This window comes from Branchiostoma lanceolatum, chromosome 12 (genome assembly GCF_035083965.1).
Source record: "Branchiostoma lanceolatum isolate klBraLanc5 chromosome 12, klBraLanc5.hap2, whole genome shotgun sequence".
Classification (NCBI taxonomy): domain Eukaryota; kingdom Metazoa; phylum Chordata; class Leptocardii; order Amphioxiformes; family Branchiostomatidae; genus Branchiostoma; species Branchiostoma lanceolatum.
In genome coordinates, this window is record NC_089733.1 from 6,138,325 (window position 1) to 6,155,409 (window position 17,085).

The following is a 17,085-nucleotide window of genomic DNA, read 5'->3' on the forward strand; positions in this document are numbered from 1 at the left end:
CAGTTGTTCCAAACCCAGTACTTTATTGAACATAGAAAGGGAACAAAGGTAACAAAATTCACAGTCGATCGGGGGACACATTTAAGGCACATGCACACCAAAGTAAGGTCGAATGCTACAATAGTCTGCGAAAATTTGTTACATTAACATTTTACACATTTTAGAAAAAAGTTGTTATGGCGTGCCCCAGAACCGTCGAAGGAAACGCTGACGTCACCCTAGGTAAAATCAGAGCTGGAAATGCTAAAGACATGCGCACTGAACGCCGTTTGGTGACCCCGCGAGTTTTCAAGAGTTCTGGGCATGCGTCGTGGACGCAAGTGAGCTATCTTCTAAAGGCAGCCGTCGAAACACGTGATGGTCCTTCGTTGCATCTGATTGAACTTCTTTGTTTGTTTTTCTCGGCAAACATAAATAGCTCTAACTATACATGGTGTTCCTGGATGTTATCAAACACCTTCCTCTTCCTCTCCTCACGCGGATATCTGGGGAAAATGATGACAAAATATAATAAGTCCCTGTAACGCTACAATAATGCGAATTACAAACAACAATTCACTGCAAAATAATCCTATATTGGATCCAAAATGGCTAGTTATGTAAACCCGGCAACCGTCTCCTAGCAACCGTAGAGCAACATTGGATATCTACTTTGACACAGTCACTACGTCAATAATTCTTCGAGTTTTGCCATTTTTCTCACATGGAGTATTTCGGATCTCATCTAAAACTACAGAAACATGAATGTCAACGTACCTTAACCAGTCAGGATGTACTTGACGAACTCTGTTGGGAGATAGAATTGAAACATTGTCAGACCCTACCATTGGTGGACGTATAAGCTACGTTCCTCCAAACAGACCGAAAGACTGACGTCATAGTCAGACGTGCACACCTGTGCACTATTTTTGATGACGGCTCAATGTTCTTTCATCGGTGGAATGGCCGAAATGTGATGTCTAGTGACAAGGATGATTGTATGAAAACAAAATGGTCGACATGATTGGCGTGGTTGTCATAGCGACGGTTACCATGGTGGCAATGAAGGGAACCGTAGTTACTTCGGGAGAGGCCATTGTATTTCGAAGGGGGTTAAGAATGACAAAGATTCTTTCGACCCCCTACGACGCAATGATGACCTATCGCTCAAGTTGAAACAGGTTTCTTCAAGAATGCCATGTCTCATACGCAACACAATTTTCGTTGCTTGCTTTGAAAATTTCAGTTTGTGAAAGTTTTGAGCGATACTTTTTGTAGACATTTTCAATAGCTGCTGCATCACTAAGTACCTAGCGGAGGTTCTCATACAGTACGTGTAGTCGTGCATTGGGACAGACAAGCATGAGTTTAAGATGCGGCATGCTTAAGGAGAATTGAATGGCAAAAGGAGAAAACATTTGCAGACGACAGAGAGGACAGAAACGTCTTGAAACGAAGTAGAATGCAGATAAGACAATTCTTGGAGAACGGACGTAATACAATAAAGACATAGGGGTTTGTAACTACATGTTCGCCATGCGGTCGTAATGTACAAGAAGCATTAGGGTGGGACTTTGGGCTTGTCAGGCACTGAGGATGCATATGCTCAGCTACAGTCACGCAGAATCTCGTTCACCAATGGAAATCAAGAAAAAGAAGTTTACATTTCTTGTCAAAAGAAATAGAGCCGACGGATTTTGAATCACGTTGTACTTTCTATGTTCCTGAGATTCTGCGTGACTTCGCACGACGTCACTGTTACTATCGTTATAACCTCCTTATCATGTGACACAACATTGGTCTACAGAATCATTTCGGGGTTTTAGCCAAAAGAAATTGACGTTACGAAACAATGATCACGTGAACAGACAAACGAGATTCTGCGAGACTGTACGAGACATGGACAGACTTGAAAACACCGTCATACGCGCACGGGGACTGGGTATAGGGGACAGATACGAGTAACGTTGGAGCACAGGTCAGTCAGAAATGAGAGTACGTACTAAAGGGCCTCTGTGAGAGCGAAACTGATGAATTCTGTAAGAATATGAAGCAGGTGAAATGTCAGTACAAGCCATAGAACAGTGGAAAGGCGAGGATTATAAGAGTTTGGACAAGTCTTTCATAATCTTCAAATTTTGTTTTTTAGATTCGTTGCCACCCAATACCGTTTGCTCAAAATCTCGTGATTTAAGTCAAACTTGTCCAATCCCTATCAAAGACAGAAAGCATATTTAAGAGAACTATGTGTCAAGGAGTAATAAGGTAAGGTAAGAGTTAATTTAAGGCATATCATGAGCAGAAAAGCATGTCTCAAGAAAGGAATAGCTCAAGCTGAGAGAATGCATGAAATGAGATTAATGAGAAGTATAGCAATGATGATGAATAGAAGGAAGTGGGGGAAAAGGATACCAAATTAGGAGATTAATGAAGAGAGAGAGGGGGATATAGAAGATGGGAGTAGCAGTTATGATGTGCATGTGACGTTATGCAAGCTTCAGGTTGCTCGGCTGCTTTGATAAGAAAAAAGATGTTAGAGATATCAACTGAATTGAATCAACTGAATGCTATGATCTGTAGCGAGAATAATAAGAATATAGGAGGCGTTAGATATCGTTCACAACGATTCGTTTAAAGCGGAAGATGCTTCGCAGAGTGATTTATAGAAGTTACTTTTTTAGTTTGGATAAGGGGGTTCTCAAAGGGATGTGATATAGAATGTAACACGTAATGCGCATGGCATGGTTACCTATGGTCTAGCCCTCCAAGGCATATTTAGAGAAAGCTGTGTGAGTTGAAAACAGAAGAAATCGTTAAAAGGAGTTCGATGGTAACAGAGTTGACAGGAATACAAACATAGATACGCCAGAATGTTGTTTTCTTTCTTATGATGAGCTTAGGAGGAAAAGATAATAAAGAGATAGCAGATGTCAAGTTGGTAGGGTTGTAGTCGTTTTCGTTGCTTGTCGGTTGTCAACGGTAGAACAACAAGAACACATTATGTTATGCTCCTCATCATTGGTAGGGGTTGAGCATCAGGGTACTGGTTTACCACTGGCAGATAGGGGAACAATGCATTATTTTACCGCTTTCTAGCATTGGTTTTCTAGCGCGTCTAAAATACTTTCTGACAGGCAGAAGGCATTTTATAGCAGAAAGGAGTCGGATACGGAGTTGGAGGCATTCAAAACCTTTTACAAATTCGAACTCAGATGTCATTTTTCACTATTTGTCTTGGATTTACTGAAAGGTTTTGGATGCCTGCAATTTCCGGTTGGGATGATTGTAGGGTTAACTCCAGAAGCTAAGGGACGAAGCAGCTTTTTATCTTATAGAAAGGCTGATTTACATCAAAAGGGAGATATGCATCTTTAGGCAGACGGAACAGTGCTGAAAGAGAAAGCGAAATTAGAGTTGAAGAAAATATATCACATACAGAGGGGGAGGGGGGCGCCAAGCTTGTCGGTGTCTATGGTAAGGTGGGGGGGGGGGTGATTCGATAGTCAAAGTAAAGCGCTATGACAATGTTTGCCAACCATTTCGACCATCTTGCGCGATAATATTTATTCACGAACAATTTGCAGGCGAAGAAGAGTATTGAGGAGATTGGAAATGAAAGTAGCTTGCGACATGAAATCTTAGAAAGCAAGAAGACAAAGAATGGAGACGCAACCTGGTTCAAGCAGTGAAAGAAAGAAGGAAAGAACGGACGACAGGAAGGATGAAGGTGTTACCTATTTACTTAGCCGGTCATGAGGTACTTTGCATAGGCTGAGAAGGAAGGAGGTTTAAGGAGAAAAAGACATAAGTGATATGAAGTGCTTGACTGAAAGGGAGGACATATTGGTTACAGATGACTGAAAACTCTTTGCGTGAAACTATGCATGGAATGAGCGACACTTTTTTTTTTACCAAAAATGTCCATTGCAAAACCTAGTGCAAGTTACAATACATATTTTACTGTATGTACCATTACCCATGCATACAAATTAAAATGCATAAAACATACATCATCAAATATGATTGTTTTGGAGAAACATAAAAGAAATAAGACGTATAGCTTCTAATTTTCATTTGTTAGTGTAGCTAAAAAGAGAGGGGCTGTGTTTCTTTTCCACTTTGCGACAGAAACAACGACATAAATATGCATGCAATTCCGATTCCCTTGCAGCTTCTGCTATTCAAGCCTCTCACTCAGAAATCGGGAGCCGTAATTCGCTACAACTCTAAATTTGGGGAGGTTATTTCCGTCCAGGAGTTTCTGTTTACGTGGATTCGCTACTACAACTAGATATTGGTAATGCCCTATACTCAGCTATGCAATCAATTCAAACGAGTTTCTTTGCATGGACGCTTTGTTTTTTTTTTATGTTTCGCCAACGAAACATATTGTTTTCTGTCAGGTTTCTTCTCCTCCTCCTTCTCCTTCTCCTGTCAAATCTTTAAATCGATTCATCTCGGTCGTCCGTGAACCAAATTGGCTGAAATTTGGTATGCAGGTAGACTAAGTGTATACCCCTAGACCCTTTGTTAATCTGTTTGATATAAGTTTTTAAAATCATTTTATCGAGGTTTTTTGGTCATTTTCAGACAAAAGTCGCACATTATGGCCTCCAGTGCCGTGGTGTTGAAACCTAAGGACCTAAAATTTGGTTCAGTTGTGCATTGGATATTTACCCAAAGGACCCCAGTATTTTTTTGGGCACGCACTACTTCAAAATGATTTATTTTGCGATTTTTCAATGGAATTTTTGATTATTTTGTGTCTCCCGCGGCGCCGGTGGCGCTTGAAAGCGGCAAACACGTGCGCTGCACGTGGTACTGTATAAGCGATTGTTTGGTTGGTCATTTCTGAGCCAATGAGGAAGCTCGTTGTATATACGCGTTCGGCATGGAGCACGTGGTCCCCGCATGACAACGACTCGAAGCTTGAAATTCAGTGGTAAGTTTTGCTTCTCGTTGATGAAATAGAGCGATGAAAATTTTTGTATCGAGTAGGAAATATTGCCGTGATGTTTTGGTTCAATATCACACAGTTTCCCCAGGATGGTCGCGGGGGAATTTGTGTTACAGTTTCACGGTTACCGGGTAGCTTGTCACAAAATACGCATCAGAGATTTGCGGTGCGTTTAGAAGAAATTTGTGAAACTTTTGTAAAGCCTGAGTTGTGTTGCAGTTTCACGGTAGCTTGGGTTACGTCTTCAGTCGCCCAGTTTCGTAGCCCTATGATAGGGCTAATGCATAAGGCTGCAAGTAAAAGAAGCCCTCCAACAGTTGCCGCGGCTACCAATTTCGGAAACTTTCAACATCTGAATATAAAAAGTACTTAGTACTACCCAAAATACTAAATCCAACCAAGGAGGTTTTATATAGAACCTCCTTGCTCCTGGCGGATGGAATCTCATAAGAATCATACAAGACGGCTTGCAATCGCTGTGCACGTGGATACAAATGAAATAATATTTTGACGGCAGAATTTTTGTTTGTTTGTAGTTTTTCGGTGTTGCATAATTTGGGAAAGGGGCGGTGGTCTACGTTTCATGGCAGATCAGATGCCCGGTTTGGTAGAAAATGATTATTAAAAAACGCAACTTAAAAACAGTGTCAAACGTACAACGCCGAAAAGATATGGAACAACGCACTGTGGGAACAACGTAAACCAAAGGTCAATGGCCCCTGCGTAGTGTAGGAATAAAAAAAAAAACATTAACGGGAAGCGGCGCTTTTTACTAGCAAGGACCTGCAACACTAGAATTGCAGCTGATTTGGTCAAAGATTCAGTTTACCAGCTGTAACATTAAAAAAATTAAACAGTTGAATTATCGGATTAGTTTTATTTTCTGTGTTCAATTTGACAATGTTATAACATAGATTATGTGACGCGTCTAAAAGCGAACATGTCGCCACGAACAGGAATGATCCAATTATCAACAACCAATCAGCGAGAAGAATAGTTAATGATTAACAGAAATGTAAAACCTAGATCCCTGATCGAAGTTATGCCATTGGTCACCGAAGAAAACCGACATTCATCGGGGGAAATGCTTACCCAGGTGGCGTGCGTCGCTAATTAATTTGCCAGAACATAGGGATTTACGTGTGTGTGTGTGTGTGTGTGCATTCAACCTTCATGACTGGCGGGATGGAATTTTCGCTGAATATTTATGGTTACCTTCACAGAAGGGTAACCATATTGTTTTTGCTCGTTTCCTCTTCCTCTTCTTCCTCTTCTTCCTCTTCTCCGCACAAATAGGGTCAACGACCTGAACCAGACGGCTGACACCATGGTTACTGGTAAACATCGTGGTGTTCCATTACATAATGTAGCAACACGCATCTTAGTCTTCTTCTCCCCACAGATAGGGTCAACGACCTGAACCAGACGGCTCTCACCATGGTTACTGGTAAACATCGTGGTGTTTGATTACATAATGTGGCAACAAGCTTTAGAGGGGGCTGCTCACCATATATTCAATGTGTTTGAGTTAAAGAATGAACAGAGCAGTAGTTTGTAAGGCTTACAACATGTGAAGGTAACCATAATGTATTTGCTGGCAAATGTTACATGGTCTAGTTTATTTTTGTTTTGTCTTCCTGTAAAAGCCGTCACAATTTCAAATATAGTTACAATATACATGTAATATTCTTGTAAGAATAAAGGTCCCATCTCGTGCCTCATGTTCGTTCCGGCCTAGCATTCTTTGCTGTCACGCATTTTTTCACAATCTCAGGCATTAACGTTAAATCGGGTCTTCTAATTTTCGTATAGGTCAGTTGTTTCAGTTCAGTGACTTCTGAATAGTACTCGACGAAAAGTGAAAGTCTGCGAAATCCCGATCTTTTGCAGGGGGTGTTCCGCAGACATTCTCACAGTTTCTGCGAAAAATCTCGCAAGCCTTTGCGGTAAGAAGTTGCTGAACTATACGGAAGGCTCTTGGCGTCTCACAGAACTTGCAAAGAGATTTTTTTGCACAGGGGTGATTTGGAACAGTCAATTTATGCATGGGGAAGTTTGTTGGTCTTGCAAATGTTGCTTTTCTACATGTAGATGATTTTTCAACTTGCCCAGGTTTTATTCTGGGACAGCCTGCCAAACTGTCAAACAGCCTGCCAAACTGACAAAATGGGCTGTCCCAAAATAACTCTTGGGCAAATTGAAATAGCAATTTTTGTTTTTGTAGTTATTTTATTATGTTTCAATTTGCCCACGTATTATTTTGGGACAGCCCATTTTTGAATGGGGAGGAGTATTGGTGAAACATGCTGTATTTGCTTAGGAGCAAATGACGGCCTTTCTAGTCTAAATCTAAATTTATTGTCAAGTTATCTAGTTAGCTAAATAAGTTATTAACTGAGTACGTACTGTCGTAGTTGACATTGCCCTCTGCGTCCTCCTGTCCGCCACCGCCAGCCATCAACTCATCAACCTGGGCCTCAGTCAGCTTCTCACCTGCGAGGGAACGTCAAGGTAACGTCAACAATACGTCAATATCATGACGCACTAATGAAGTTCACGCATGCAAGCAAATACGCCCTACGCCACACACTGATCCTAGCCTCTATATATACACCTGAATTTGCAGCTTGTTAACTAGAACTTTTGTACTAGCTCGCTGTTTTTACACTGAACGTTAATCATCTGTACCCCGACATGTAGCGTACGTACCCTGACTTGTGGCGTATGTACCCTGACTTGTATCGTATGTATCCCGACTTGTTGCGTATGAACCCCGACTTGTGGCGTCTGTACCCCGACTTGTAGCGTATGTACCCTGACTTGTATCGTATGTATCCCGACTTGTAGCGTATGTACCCCGACTTGTAGCGTATGTACCTCGACTTGTAGCGTATGTGCCCTGACTTGTATCGTATGTATCCCGACTTGTTGCGTATGAACCCCGACTTGTAGCGTCTGTACACCGGCTTGTAGCGTATGTACACCGACTTGTAGCGTCTGACTTGTGGCGTCTGTACCCCGACTTGTAGCGTCTGTACCCCGACTTGTAGCTTCTGTACCCCGACTTGTAGCGTATGTACCCCGACTTGTGGCGTATGTACCCTGACTTGTATCGTATGTACCCCGACTTGTAGCGTATGTACCCCGACTTGTAGCGTATGTACGAGCCATTCTGAGGGTGTGAGATGGCAACAGCACATCTCCAACGAGGAAGTGCGCAGGACCGGGTCAACCCTGTTTGTCTACTTTGGTGCGCAGAGCAGGTGGCTTGGACAACGGTTGCAAGAATGCCAAGAACACGCCTCCCACGGATGGCATCAAACTGGGTACCACAGGGGAAAAGAAGGAGGGGAGGTCAACAGATTACAGAGGGCCTTCATGGGGGGGGGGGTCTCGATTATGCTCTACGCTAAATTCGGAGGGCCGGCTACGTAAAACGTTAAATTCAGAATGCCTCCCTACGCTCTACGCTAAATTCAGAAAGCCCCCCCCCCCCACGCTCTACGCTAAATTATGGAGTGGTCGGCAACGCTCTACGTAAAATTAAAACTGCCGATTACGCTCTACGTAAAAGGGGCATGCAGGCCCTCATTACATGGGAGAAAACTGTCATGGGAGACTTGGAGGAACTGGGCTTCACTTGGGAAGGAGTGAGAAGGCAGGCACTGGACAGAAGTGCGTGGAAAGCAGTGGTGGCCCGCATCGTCGACAGATGAAAGCGGCGACGATGATGATGATGATGAAATGAAGACCTTTATTGTACATTTTTGCCCCACTGGGCTAAGCACAGGTCACATGTTAATGACAATGGCAATGATCTTTATTTGCACGTTCATGCCCTCATGGGCTAAATGCAGTACAATAGTTTCAATATCACATGCAACGTATTCAGTGTAGAGAATCGTCACATGAAGCATTCTTAAACAGTCAGATAAACTAAAACAACTAAATCTATGCTATACTATATCTATCGATTACACAATAATCAAACATATAATGCTATGTTATCATTGAATCCGCTATCATAGTGTTTACATGTCTCTTTCCCCCTCTAAAAACATGTATGTACGAATTCACAGTTTTTGCTGTATGATGTTGTCACAGGATGTTATTAAATATACAAATAGTGCAACATCTTTTACTAACTGTTAATAATCATATATGCATATAAACGCCTAGTATACTATAGTACTTTCGGCCTCTCCTTGGTAATTGTATAAATGTTACTTAAAGTTGGTTTCTCGAATTAAGGCTGTAAGGAGTATTATTACTATTCAAGTATCTCAAGTGGGGGAATCTGCTTATTATCATAATACCGGAAATAATTATTCTATCGCTATCATACTGATGGTAGTCCACAGTAAACTGTACTTCGTCTTCTACTTTACCTAAACTAGAAAATTGGCAGATTGCAGAGGAGTGAGGTCATGTCTTCCTGGTTTGATTCGCAATTTGTGACAACTGATTCTTAGTTTCATTTCATTTCATTTATTTAATTTATTCAGGGAGACTACACTCAGGCTGTGAAGCCTGTTTTTTCAGGTACCCCTGATTTAACATATAAAAAACAAACTACGACTAATTACACAGTAATAATAATAATAACTTTATAACTTTATTGCAAGTTCATGCCCGAAGGCTAATTGCAGACAAACAAGTACATGGAAATACATGGGAATCAAAAATAGTTATCTAGACTACTGTCAAAGTTCTAAGTTAACTAAGGTTGACTATGGTTGGGTTTGACTTCTTTTTTGAAGGCAGTGGAAAATGAAGAGACCCACGTTTTTTATCGTAAGTGGGTTTGTTGATTTTAGTAGTGATATGGATTTTTGTAAGCTATTCAAATGGTAAAAGCTAGGAGAATTAACGGAAGCTGTTTTATATAAATCGTTTCTTTCGGCCTCATATAGAGGGCATTGGCAAATGAAATGTATTTCGTTTTCCACTGCGTTCATTGTACAAAACTTACACATTCTCTCGTGAGCCGGCAGCTTTTTATATCTACCCTTTTCTATAATAACCAATCAATCATAAAAGCCATTTAACAAACAGTACAGATATTAGTCTGATGTGGCGGCAAGAGAATGCGTTACGATAGGGTCAAATTTACACTGAGCCGAAGCCCGGCCGAGATGTTTGCGGTTCTCCCCTACCACTACAGGCTGACCTATATAAAATGTTGACTACAGGACGGGCTCATGCCCCTCAGGGGGGACGCCCAAACACCACAAAGGACCCGACCACTTTGCTAATACGACGAAAAAATTACAAACTAAATCGCCTCGACTTACAATAATAGTAAGTCAAACAATACTAAGATGTGTGTGTAAATATATCATTGGTATGCCGATCATGCAACAGTATGTATCATTCTTGTGACATGAATGTGTAAAAGTATCAGATTTAATTTGGGTTCCCCACGAGTGTAGAATGGTATGCCCCGGCCCTTATTTGGCGAGGATTAGTCCCAGGCCGTTGACCCGACGCGTCATCTCAGCCCGACGACAAGTCTGCCCCCTTTCGCGTGTTTCTCGCCCAAAAGTCGGTGTAAAAAGCGGTGTAACATGGCGACCGGAGCTGTAACCACCGCCCTATCGTACGACAACGCTCTGCTGGCGACCTTGGCGGTGTACGGGGCTCTACTGGTGCTCAAGTTCCTGTTCGTGTCGGCAGTCACCAACTGGCGTGGGTACACCTCCCCTTTGTCTTTATTAGAAGATCTGCATGTCTTTTTTCTAGTCTCCACCAGACTATAAAACTGCGCTGACGCTGAAAATAGTGGGAGAATATTTTGCCGGTGAGGTTTGAGAGTAGAGTATAATATTTTCCCACATAAGGGCTTAAGGGGAAATGTTTCATACATACCTGCAGGACAATGCAGGTACACTCTCCCTCTCGAACCGACATAATTCTACTGACATGTATAACGCCTATGGCGGCCTGGTGGAGGCTACCTTTTTTCCGTGAAGAAAAGTCATGAGTTTTAAGTCTCTATAATTCGTGTTTCTATACTCAGGATTTAAATCATTTGGCATATTGGCTAGATAACGTCTTGAATGAGGCGTAAGATACTGACCCTCTAGCCTATCAAAGAGGCCTATATAACCTTCTTGCTCCCATACAGATCTTCTTAGAATGTAGGGTTCAGTGCACGAATTTTTGCGGTGTTTTGTGCGTCTTTCGAATTCTAGTGATCGGGCCGTCCACGTTATTAGTTTTTAGTCCCCTATCATGATAATAAAATAAAAATCCGCAAAAGACTTCTGAGCCGCGCGCCACATCTGCTTGGAGATAGAAAGCCTCACCGCTTCAGTAGACCGTGGAAGAGCAGTCATGTGTAACAAAACTCGTCTGGTCACTTGTCATCAAATCAAATAAGCGACGGTTCGTTTTTGACTTCATTTTAGGTGTTTTTGTCGGGCTTTCTATTCTATCAGGGTATCTTCTTGTCAACCAGAAAAAGAAATCCTGATAAAATACAAAGCTCGATAAAAATGCCTAAAAAGTAAAATACGTCAAAAGCAAGCAACCGCGTACCGCAGTTGGTTGGAAAGTAGAAGAATAGCTTAGTGTAACATTGCAAATACATTCAATGATCTGTGCAAAGAAGACCACTCAGGGGACCGATAAAATCTGTTCATGTGGACAGTAAGGTGATCACTTTGTTACTGCTGGTGTCGATGGAATGATTAATATGTAAGGGACCACCAAAAAGCAGTCACATGTGCACAGTCAGTGGCCTGATTGCGTTTATGAAACTTATGTATCTTCATCTTTCTTACTGCCCAGCCTCATATCTATGAAATTATCGACAGTATCATTTGTAAAGGTTTGGCTGATCAGTTTGTACAAGGAGGCTCCCTGGTTTATGATATTGTATCATTTATGATATGATATGGTTTTACTGTGAAACCGACCTGTACGCAGTCCAGTGGGACACGAATGACCAAATAATTCATAAAGCGATAAAGGACTTTCATTCAATATTTACTATAATAATAATAGTTTATTGCAAATTCATGCCCGTAGGCTAATTACATGTTGACAACAGTGTCGAAATACAAATGTACGGTAAAACAAAAGGTATACATGTAATACAAGATCATTCTATATTGCTATTCTATAGTAAGTTTCTATATGTATGGTACTAATGTTTGATTTCTTCTCTGAAAGCAGTGGAAAATAAAAAGGTCCCACACTTTCAATGATGAGTGGGTTGGGAGATTTTAAAAGGAATATGAGTTTCTGTGTATTTCTTAATCTAGAAAAGTTTACTGTATGCGGCTGTACGCACGGCTATACGGTAACTTTGCGCTTCTTATTCCTTACCTCCCATAAGAACATGCCCTTGTCCTTGTATTTCACAGATTCCGAAGCGACTACATCATACATGATTTTCCCACTCATGTGTATTCATTTTCTCCCACGCTAGCCCAGACCACTATTTAAATTCCTACACTTAAACAAGTTTGGGTTTTAAACAAACCAACATTAGTGCAAGCGTTAATTTTGACAGAGAAAGAAAATCTAACTTCGAAAAAAAAAACATGTGTTCCAAAAACTGGTAGACTTCAATTTCGTGAAACCCGCTGTAGTTTGTGTTTACCTGCAAGGACGCGATGTGTCAGCACTGTTTGCCCCCAGGGCTAAACACACTACAACCGGCCCTCCCACCTTAGTCTCCAGGACCTACTCTCCGAGCAGAGGTCGGTGTGGGATAGCGGCCAAAACACGAGGTATATGATAAAAAGGCCACAACCTTCCTCCACCGACCTCTGCTTGGAGTGTGGGATAGCGGCCAAAAAACGAGGCATATGATAAAAAGGTCACAATCTTCCCCCACCGACCTCTGCTTGGAGAGTATCCAGGACCTACACAGACTCAGAGTCCTAGTCTCAGGTACTCTCCAAGCAGAGGAGTGGGTCCGGCAGGTTTTTGACGTGTTTTAGGCGTTTTTGTCGGGCTTTCTACTTTGTCATGGTATCTTGTGTGGGTTAAAGATAGAAAGATACCATGACAAAGTAGAAAGCCCGACAAAAACGCCTAAAAACACGTCAAAAACCTGCCGGACCCACTCCTCTGCTTGGAGAGTAGTCTCGGGGTCAAAGAGGGGTGGGGTTGTGTCTGTGTAAAGATTTCATTGGGGCATGTTGCTTGACCCTGGCGACGAGTAGCTAGCCGTATCATTAGTCTGGCATCAAGGCTAACCTCAGCGGTTATTTGTTACACCTTGAAGCAGATGCTAGACGGAAAGTCGCGACGTTTTCATAGCCCCGCGTTTTTTTGTTTTTTGTTTGCTTTCATGTTTGTTAAAAGAAACGGATAACCTGTCCAGTCTATCGTGCAATGGGTGGGCTCTCTGCGAGACAGAAGGAGCTCCCCGGCGCCCGGGTAGACTGTCGCGCCCGGTAGTTGCTTTACCGGGTTGGAGTTTACTACCACTAGACAGAATACAAGCTTAATGTTAAGTCATGTTGTCGTAAGTCAGGGCGCGTCACGCCACGATTGTCGGGTAGAAGACAAACATCGTACCTGTGCGTAAGTAGGCCAGGAAACCGTACACCTGACTGGGCAGTATTGTACTCACTGTGAGAAGGGAGGCAAGGGACAGATCGCTTAATGCTTGGGGTGGTGGACAACCGGACGCTCTATCCTATATGTGTGTCACTCTGTGTGTGCCTATGTTTCCACACACGTAAGGGTTTCAATGAAATGATTTTTAGGAAATGTCAGTTATACTATGCAGTATGCATATCTAGGTTTCATTAAGTTTTTTTTCTTCCCTTATACTAAAATTATGTTATAATACGTATTTTACATTGGCACGTTCGTAATGAAACTACAGGAGATATCAGCATATCATTCATTCTATGTTTAGCGCATTTACCCTCTATGTTACGAACTATGTTAAAAATCGCCAACAACTTCCAAGAATCCAGTGTTTTTTATGGCAATTACGAACTGCAATTAGCCCCGCCCCGCAATAGGCACTTTACCGCTTTACAAAACTCAGTACTGTGCTAGTGCGCGGCTGCCGAACTTTACCTTCTAATTTCTTCACTTACAAACAAGCTTTCATAAGCTAGACGCTTGAGATCAGTTGGGCTGGATAAAAGAAAAAGAAGGAAATTGTACCATACCATACAGTGGTTTATGATAAGAATAATTTTATGAAATTTTACTTTGTACTGTACACGTATTAACATTTCTGATGTCTCCCCTTTTTAGCGGCCTACCCTCACACGTTCCCGTTCTTACTGGTGGGCCTCTTCTACGTGCTGACGTCACCGGAAGCGGAAATGGCGACACTGCTGATCCGGGTGTTCGCGGCCGCCAGTCTGGTTGACATGCTGGCCAGTATGCTCAGGTTTGAGTTCTTGTTTTACATCGCAAAACCTATATTGGTTTACAACTATTGATTTTGATGTATTTGTTTTGTTTGTATTGCATACCCGGTAAACTGCCCCATGGCGTAACACACCAGGTTTGTTATGTTTGTAATGAACAGTACAAGCTGCATATCCGGACAGATTTATTTGATTCATTCACATCGGGAAGAACCCGGTACCCCTACATTTTTCGCTAAGTTTGGTGGGTTATTTTTCGTGCTTGAGGTGTGGGTCTTCTCGTGGCCCGGCATCCTGAAAAATATGGCACCTACAAATACCATATTAAAAGTGATGTATGCTAATCCCTTTGTTTTCACTACTATTTAGAGAAAAATTGGAAACTGTTACCACTCTATCAGTAGTATAGTATTTTGTATCATTGGAAAGCATGTTTGTCACCCAAGATCGTACATTTCAAAGTTTAACACCAGAGATCTTTGAGTGTCTCACAAAACAAAAGTGATTGAAGTTGGTATGTTAGCACTTTTAGGGGCAGCTCACTCACCAAATCCGTCATGGTGCTCACAACAAATAAGGTATCATTTTAAAGGAAAAAATAACATGACGACCTGTCGATCCACTCTTCAGTTCTTCTACATTGAAGATTTTTACAAATACGCCATTGCAGTTCCAGTCACACATGCCAGGGGGCCCAAAATCGACCTTGACCTTTCTCCTCTTAACGCCCACCCACATACCAAATATCATTACAATCCATGTACAGGTTCTACAGTTGAGCTGACTTTAAGCATCCGGTGACACATACATACACACAGACACCAAACGCACGCAATCAGTATCTCCATGAAAAAGCCTTTTTTCATGGAGATAACTATACAAGGAATCACACATCATCATGATATCACACATCATCTATAAAAAAACACCTTGTTTGCCTCTGCAGGTTACCTGACTTTGTTCAGAAGCTGGCGTACTTCGTGGGAACCGCCATCCTCGCAGCCATGGCTGTTCAGGTAAGTCAACGTGCTTTAAATCATGCGTGAAGGTTGCGTCTCTTGTTTAATCCCAAATACGAAACCCGGGCTGCCAAACCTACACTACTTACTCACGAGCATAGCATGCCCAGAACACGACATATGAAAACCGGTTCCGCTGCAGCACCGTAGAGAGCCGCTTGGATGCCTATTATCGACCTTTTCCTTCGTTTTACTGACCCCTATTCGCCTACCAAATAACATAAGGATTCATCCACAACTTCTCAATTCATGCTGCACAGAAGCAGACCTACACACCAACTGCACCGAAAACGTAACCTTCCTGGCGAACGAAATAAAGAAACGAGACATTGAAACCGTTAGTCCCGCATACCAAGTATCAAGATAATCCACCCTATCCTCTACCAGGCTCCGCGGGATGGCTGGAAAAATAGTAGAAATTGGCCTAATAGAGTGAATAGTGTGCCAAGGGAGTTAGCTACGGAGAAAGGGTCCAATCTGCCATCCACGTCCATCGAAATGGAACCTTACTGTATAGCGGACCTACCCTGGATAGCGAAGTACCGCGGCTGATTTCTACTATTTTCCCAACGATAGGACGGAGCCTGGTAGAGGCTAAATCCACCCCGGCATTCTCGAGTTATCGTGTTGACACACGCGCGAATGTAATAAAGAAATAATTTTCGTAGCTATGTGCCGCTCTAAGTCCTCTAACCCTCCGTTCCCTCCACAGGTGGTGATGCTGACTCTGGAGAACTTCCAGGAGCTGAAGTACATCTACCAACTCCGTGACCTTGTCATGAAGCAACTCAAGTAGGCCCGGGAAGGTCATTGGGCCACACCACTGAGGATCGTGGAGAGGCGTGATATGTTTGAAAACATTTTTCCAATTTTTGGGGGACAAGAGTTATGTTCTCGGTGTTGACAGACGATCGACCGACGAACAAGCACACACGCACACACACACACACACACACACACACACACACACACACTCATACACACACACACACTCACACACACACACACACACACACACACACTCACACACACACACACTCACACACACACTCACACACACACACACACACACACACACACACACACACACACACACACACACACACACACACACACACACACACACACACACACACACAAACAAATAGACTGACCGACTGACTGACAGAAATAAATTTCCCTACCAGTCAAAGCAACTGCGTGCGAGTGTCTCAGCACCCCTCTACGGTCCTCATGGTATGATCCACATCCGGGACTTTTAAACATTCCAACCATCCAACAAAAGGACGAACATGGAGAGCCACATGTACGAGAATTAGTCTGTTATCATACTATTACATACTATAGTACCAGTCTCATGTTGTGCAACTGTAGTTTAAAAAAGTATATATGAATATAGTACCAAATCACTTGCACTACAGCTATCTTTGTCACATTAAAGGACAGAAAGCTGTATAATTTGGACTATTGGACTTTTTACAAAGGACCCAACTTTGTACGTACCATTACCAACCATCGACTCTACACAATATCGACATCTAGAGATTTAATTTAAAACTGCAACAGTGACGGGTGAGGTGGACCCAGCAAAAGGTTGGTGTCAGAATTATAACGCGTTATCCTGTATTTACCAAGCTTAGTATTCAAGTCATCATGGCTCAGTTGGTTGTCGGGTCTGTCTTCGAATCAGGTGTAGACTTATATAACGTACTCGTAATACGTATTTTTGTCTTGTACTTTTGTATTATCATAGGAATGTTAAAGGCAGCCAAAGCATTTT

The 17,085-nt window shown here is 42.3% G+C and overlaps 1 protein-coding gene and 1 long non-coding RNA gene across 3 annotated transcripts; one reads left to right on the top strand and one right to left on the bottom strand.

Annotated features, from left to right (window-relative positions):
* Positions 1 to 2: 2 nt before the first annotated feature.
* On the bottom strand, positions 3 to 7,432 carry LOC136445953 (uncharacterized). Of its 2 annotated transcripts, XR_010757466.1 has the most exons (6): positions 7,343 to 7,432; positions 3,714 to 3,750; positions 2,729 to 2,764; positions 1,983 to 2,016; positions 757 to 786; positions 3 to 485 (listed from the first exon to the last, which is right to left on the bottom strand). It is a non-coding gene; the product is annotated as an uncharacterized lncRNA (long non-coding RNA). The 2 variants fall into 2 exon arrangements; XR_010757465.1 differs by lacking the exon at positions 3,714 to 3,750.
* A 2,958-nt stretch (positions 7,433 to 10,390) lies between these two features.
* Positions 10,391 to 16,173, top strand: LOC136445971 (uncharacterized). Its single transcript, XM_066444230.1, has 4 exons — positions 10,391 to 10,624; positions 14,168 to 14,306; positions 15,233 to 15,302; positions 16,018 to 16,173. The coding sequence occupies exons 1-4, from the start codon at positions 10,504 to 10,506 to the stop codon at positions 16,099 to 16,101; spliced, it is 414 nt and encodes a 137-aa protein (XP_066300327.1). The 5' UTR covers positions 10,391 to 10,503; the 3' UTR covers positions 16,102 to 16,173.
* The last annotated feature ends 912 nt before the right edge of the window (positions 16,174 to 17,085 follow it).

What these genes read in the sequence shown, in the direction of transcription:
- LOC136445971 (XM_066444230.1), top strand. Translation starts at nt 10,504, where the DNA reads ATGGCGACCGGAGCTGTAACCACCGCCCTATCGTACGACAACGCTCTG. An exon ending in ATGCTGGCCAGTATGCTCAG is followed by an intron (nt 14,307 to 15,232) that starts GTTTGAGTTCTT and finishes TTGCCTCTGCAG; the next exon opens with GTTACCTGACTTTGTTCAGA. An exon ending in TCGCAGCCATGGCTGTTCAG is followed by an intron (nt 15,303 to 16,017) that starts GTAAGTCAACGT and finishes TTCCCTCCACAG; the next exon opens with GTGGTGATGCTGACTCTGGA.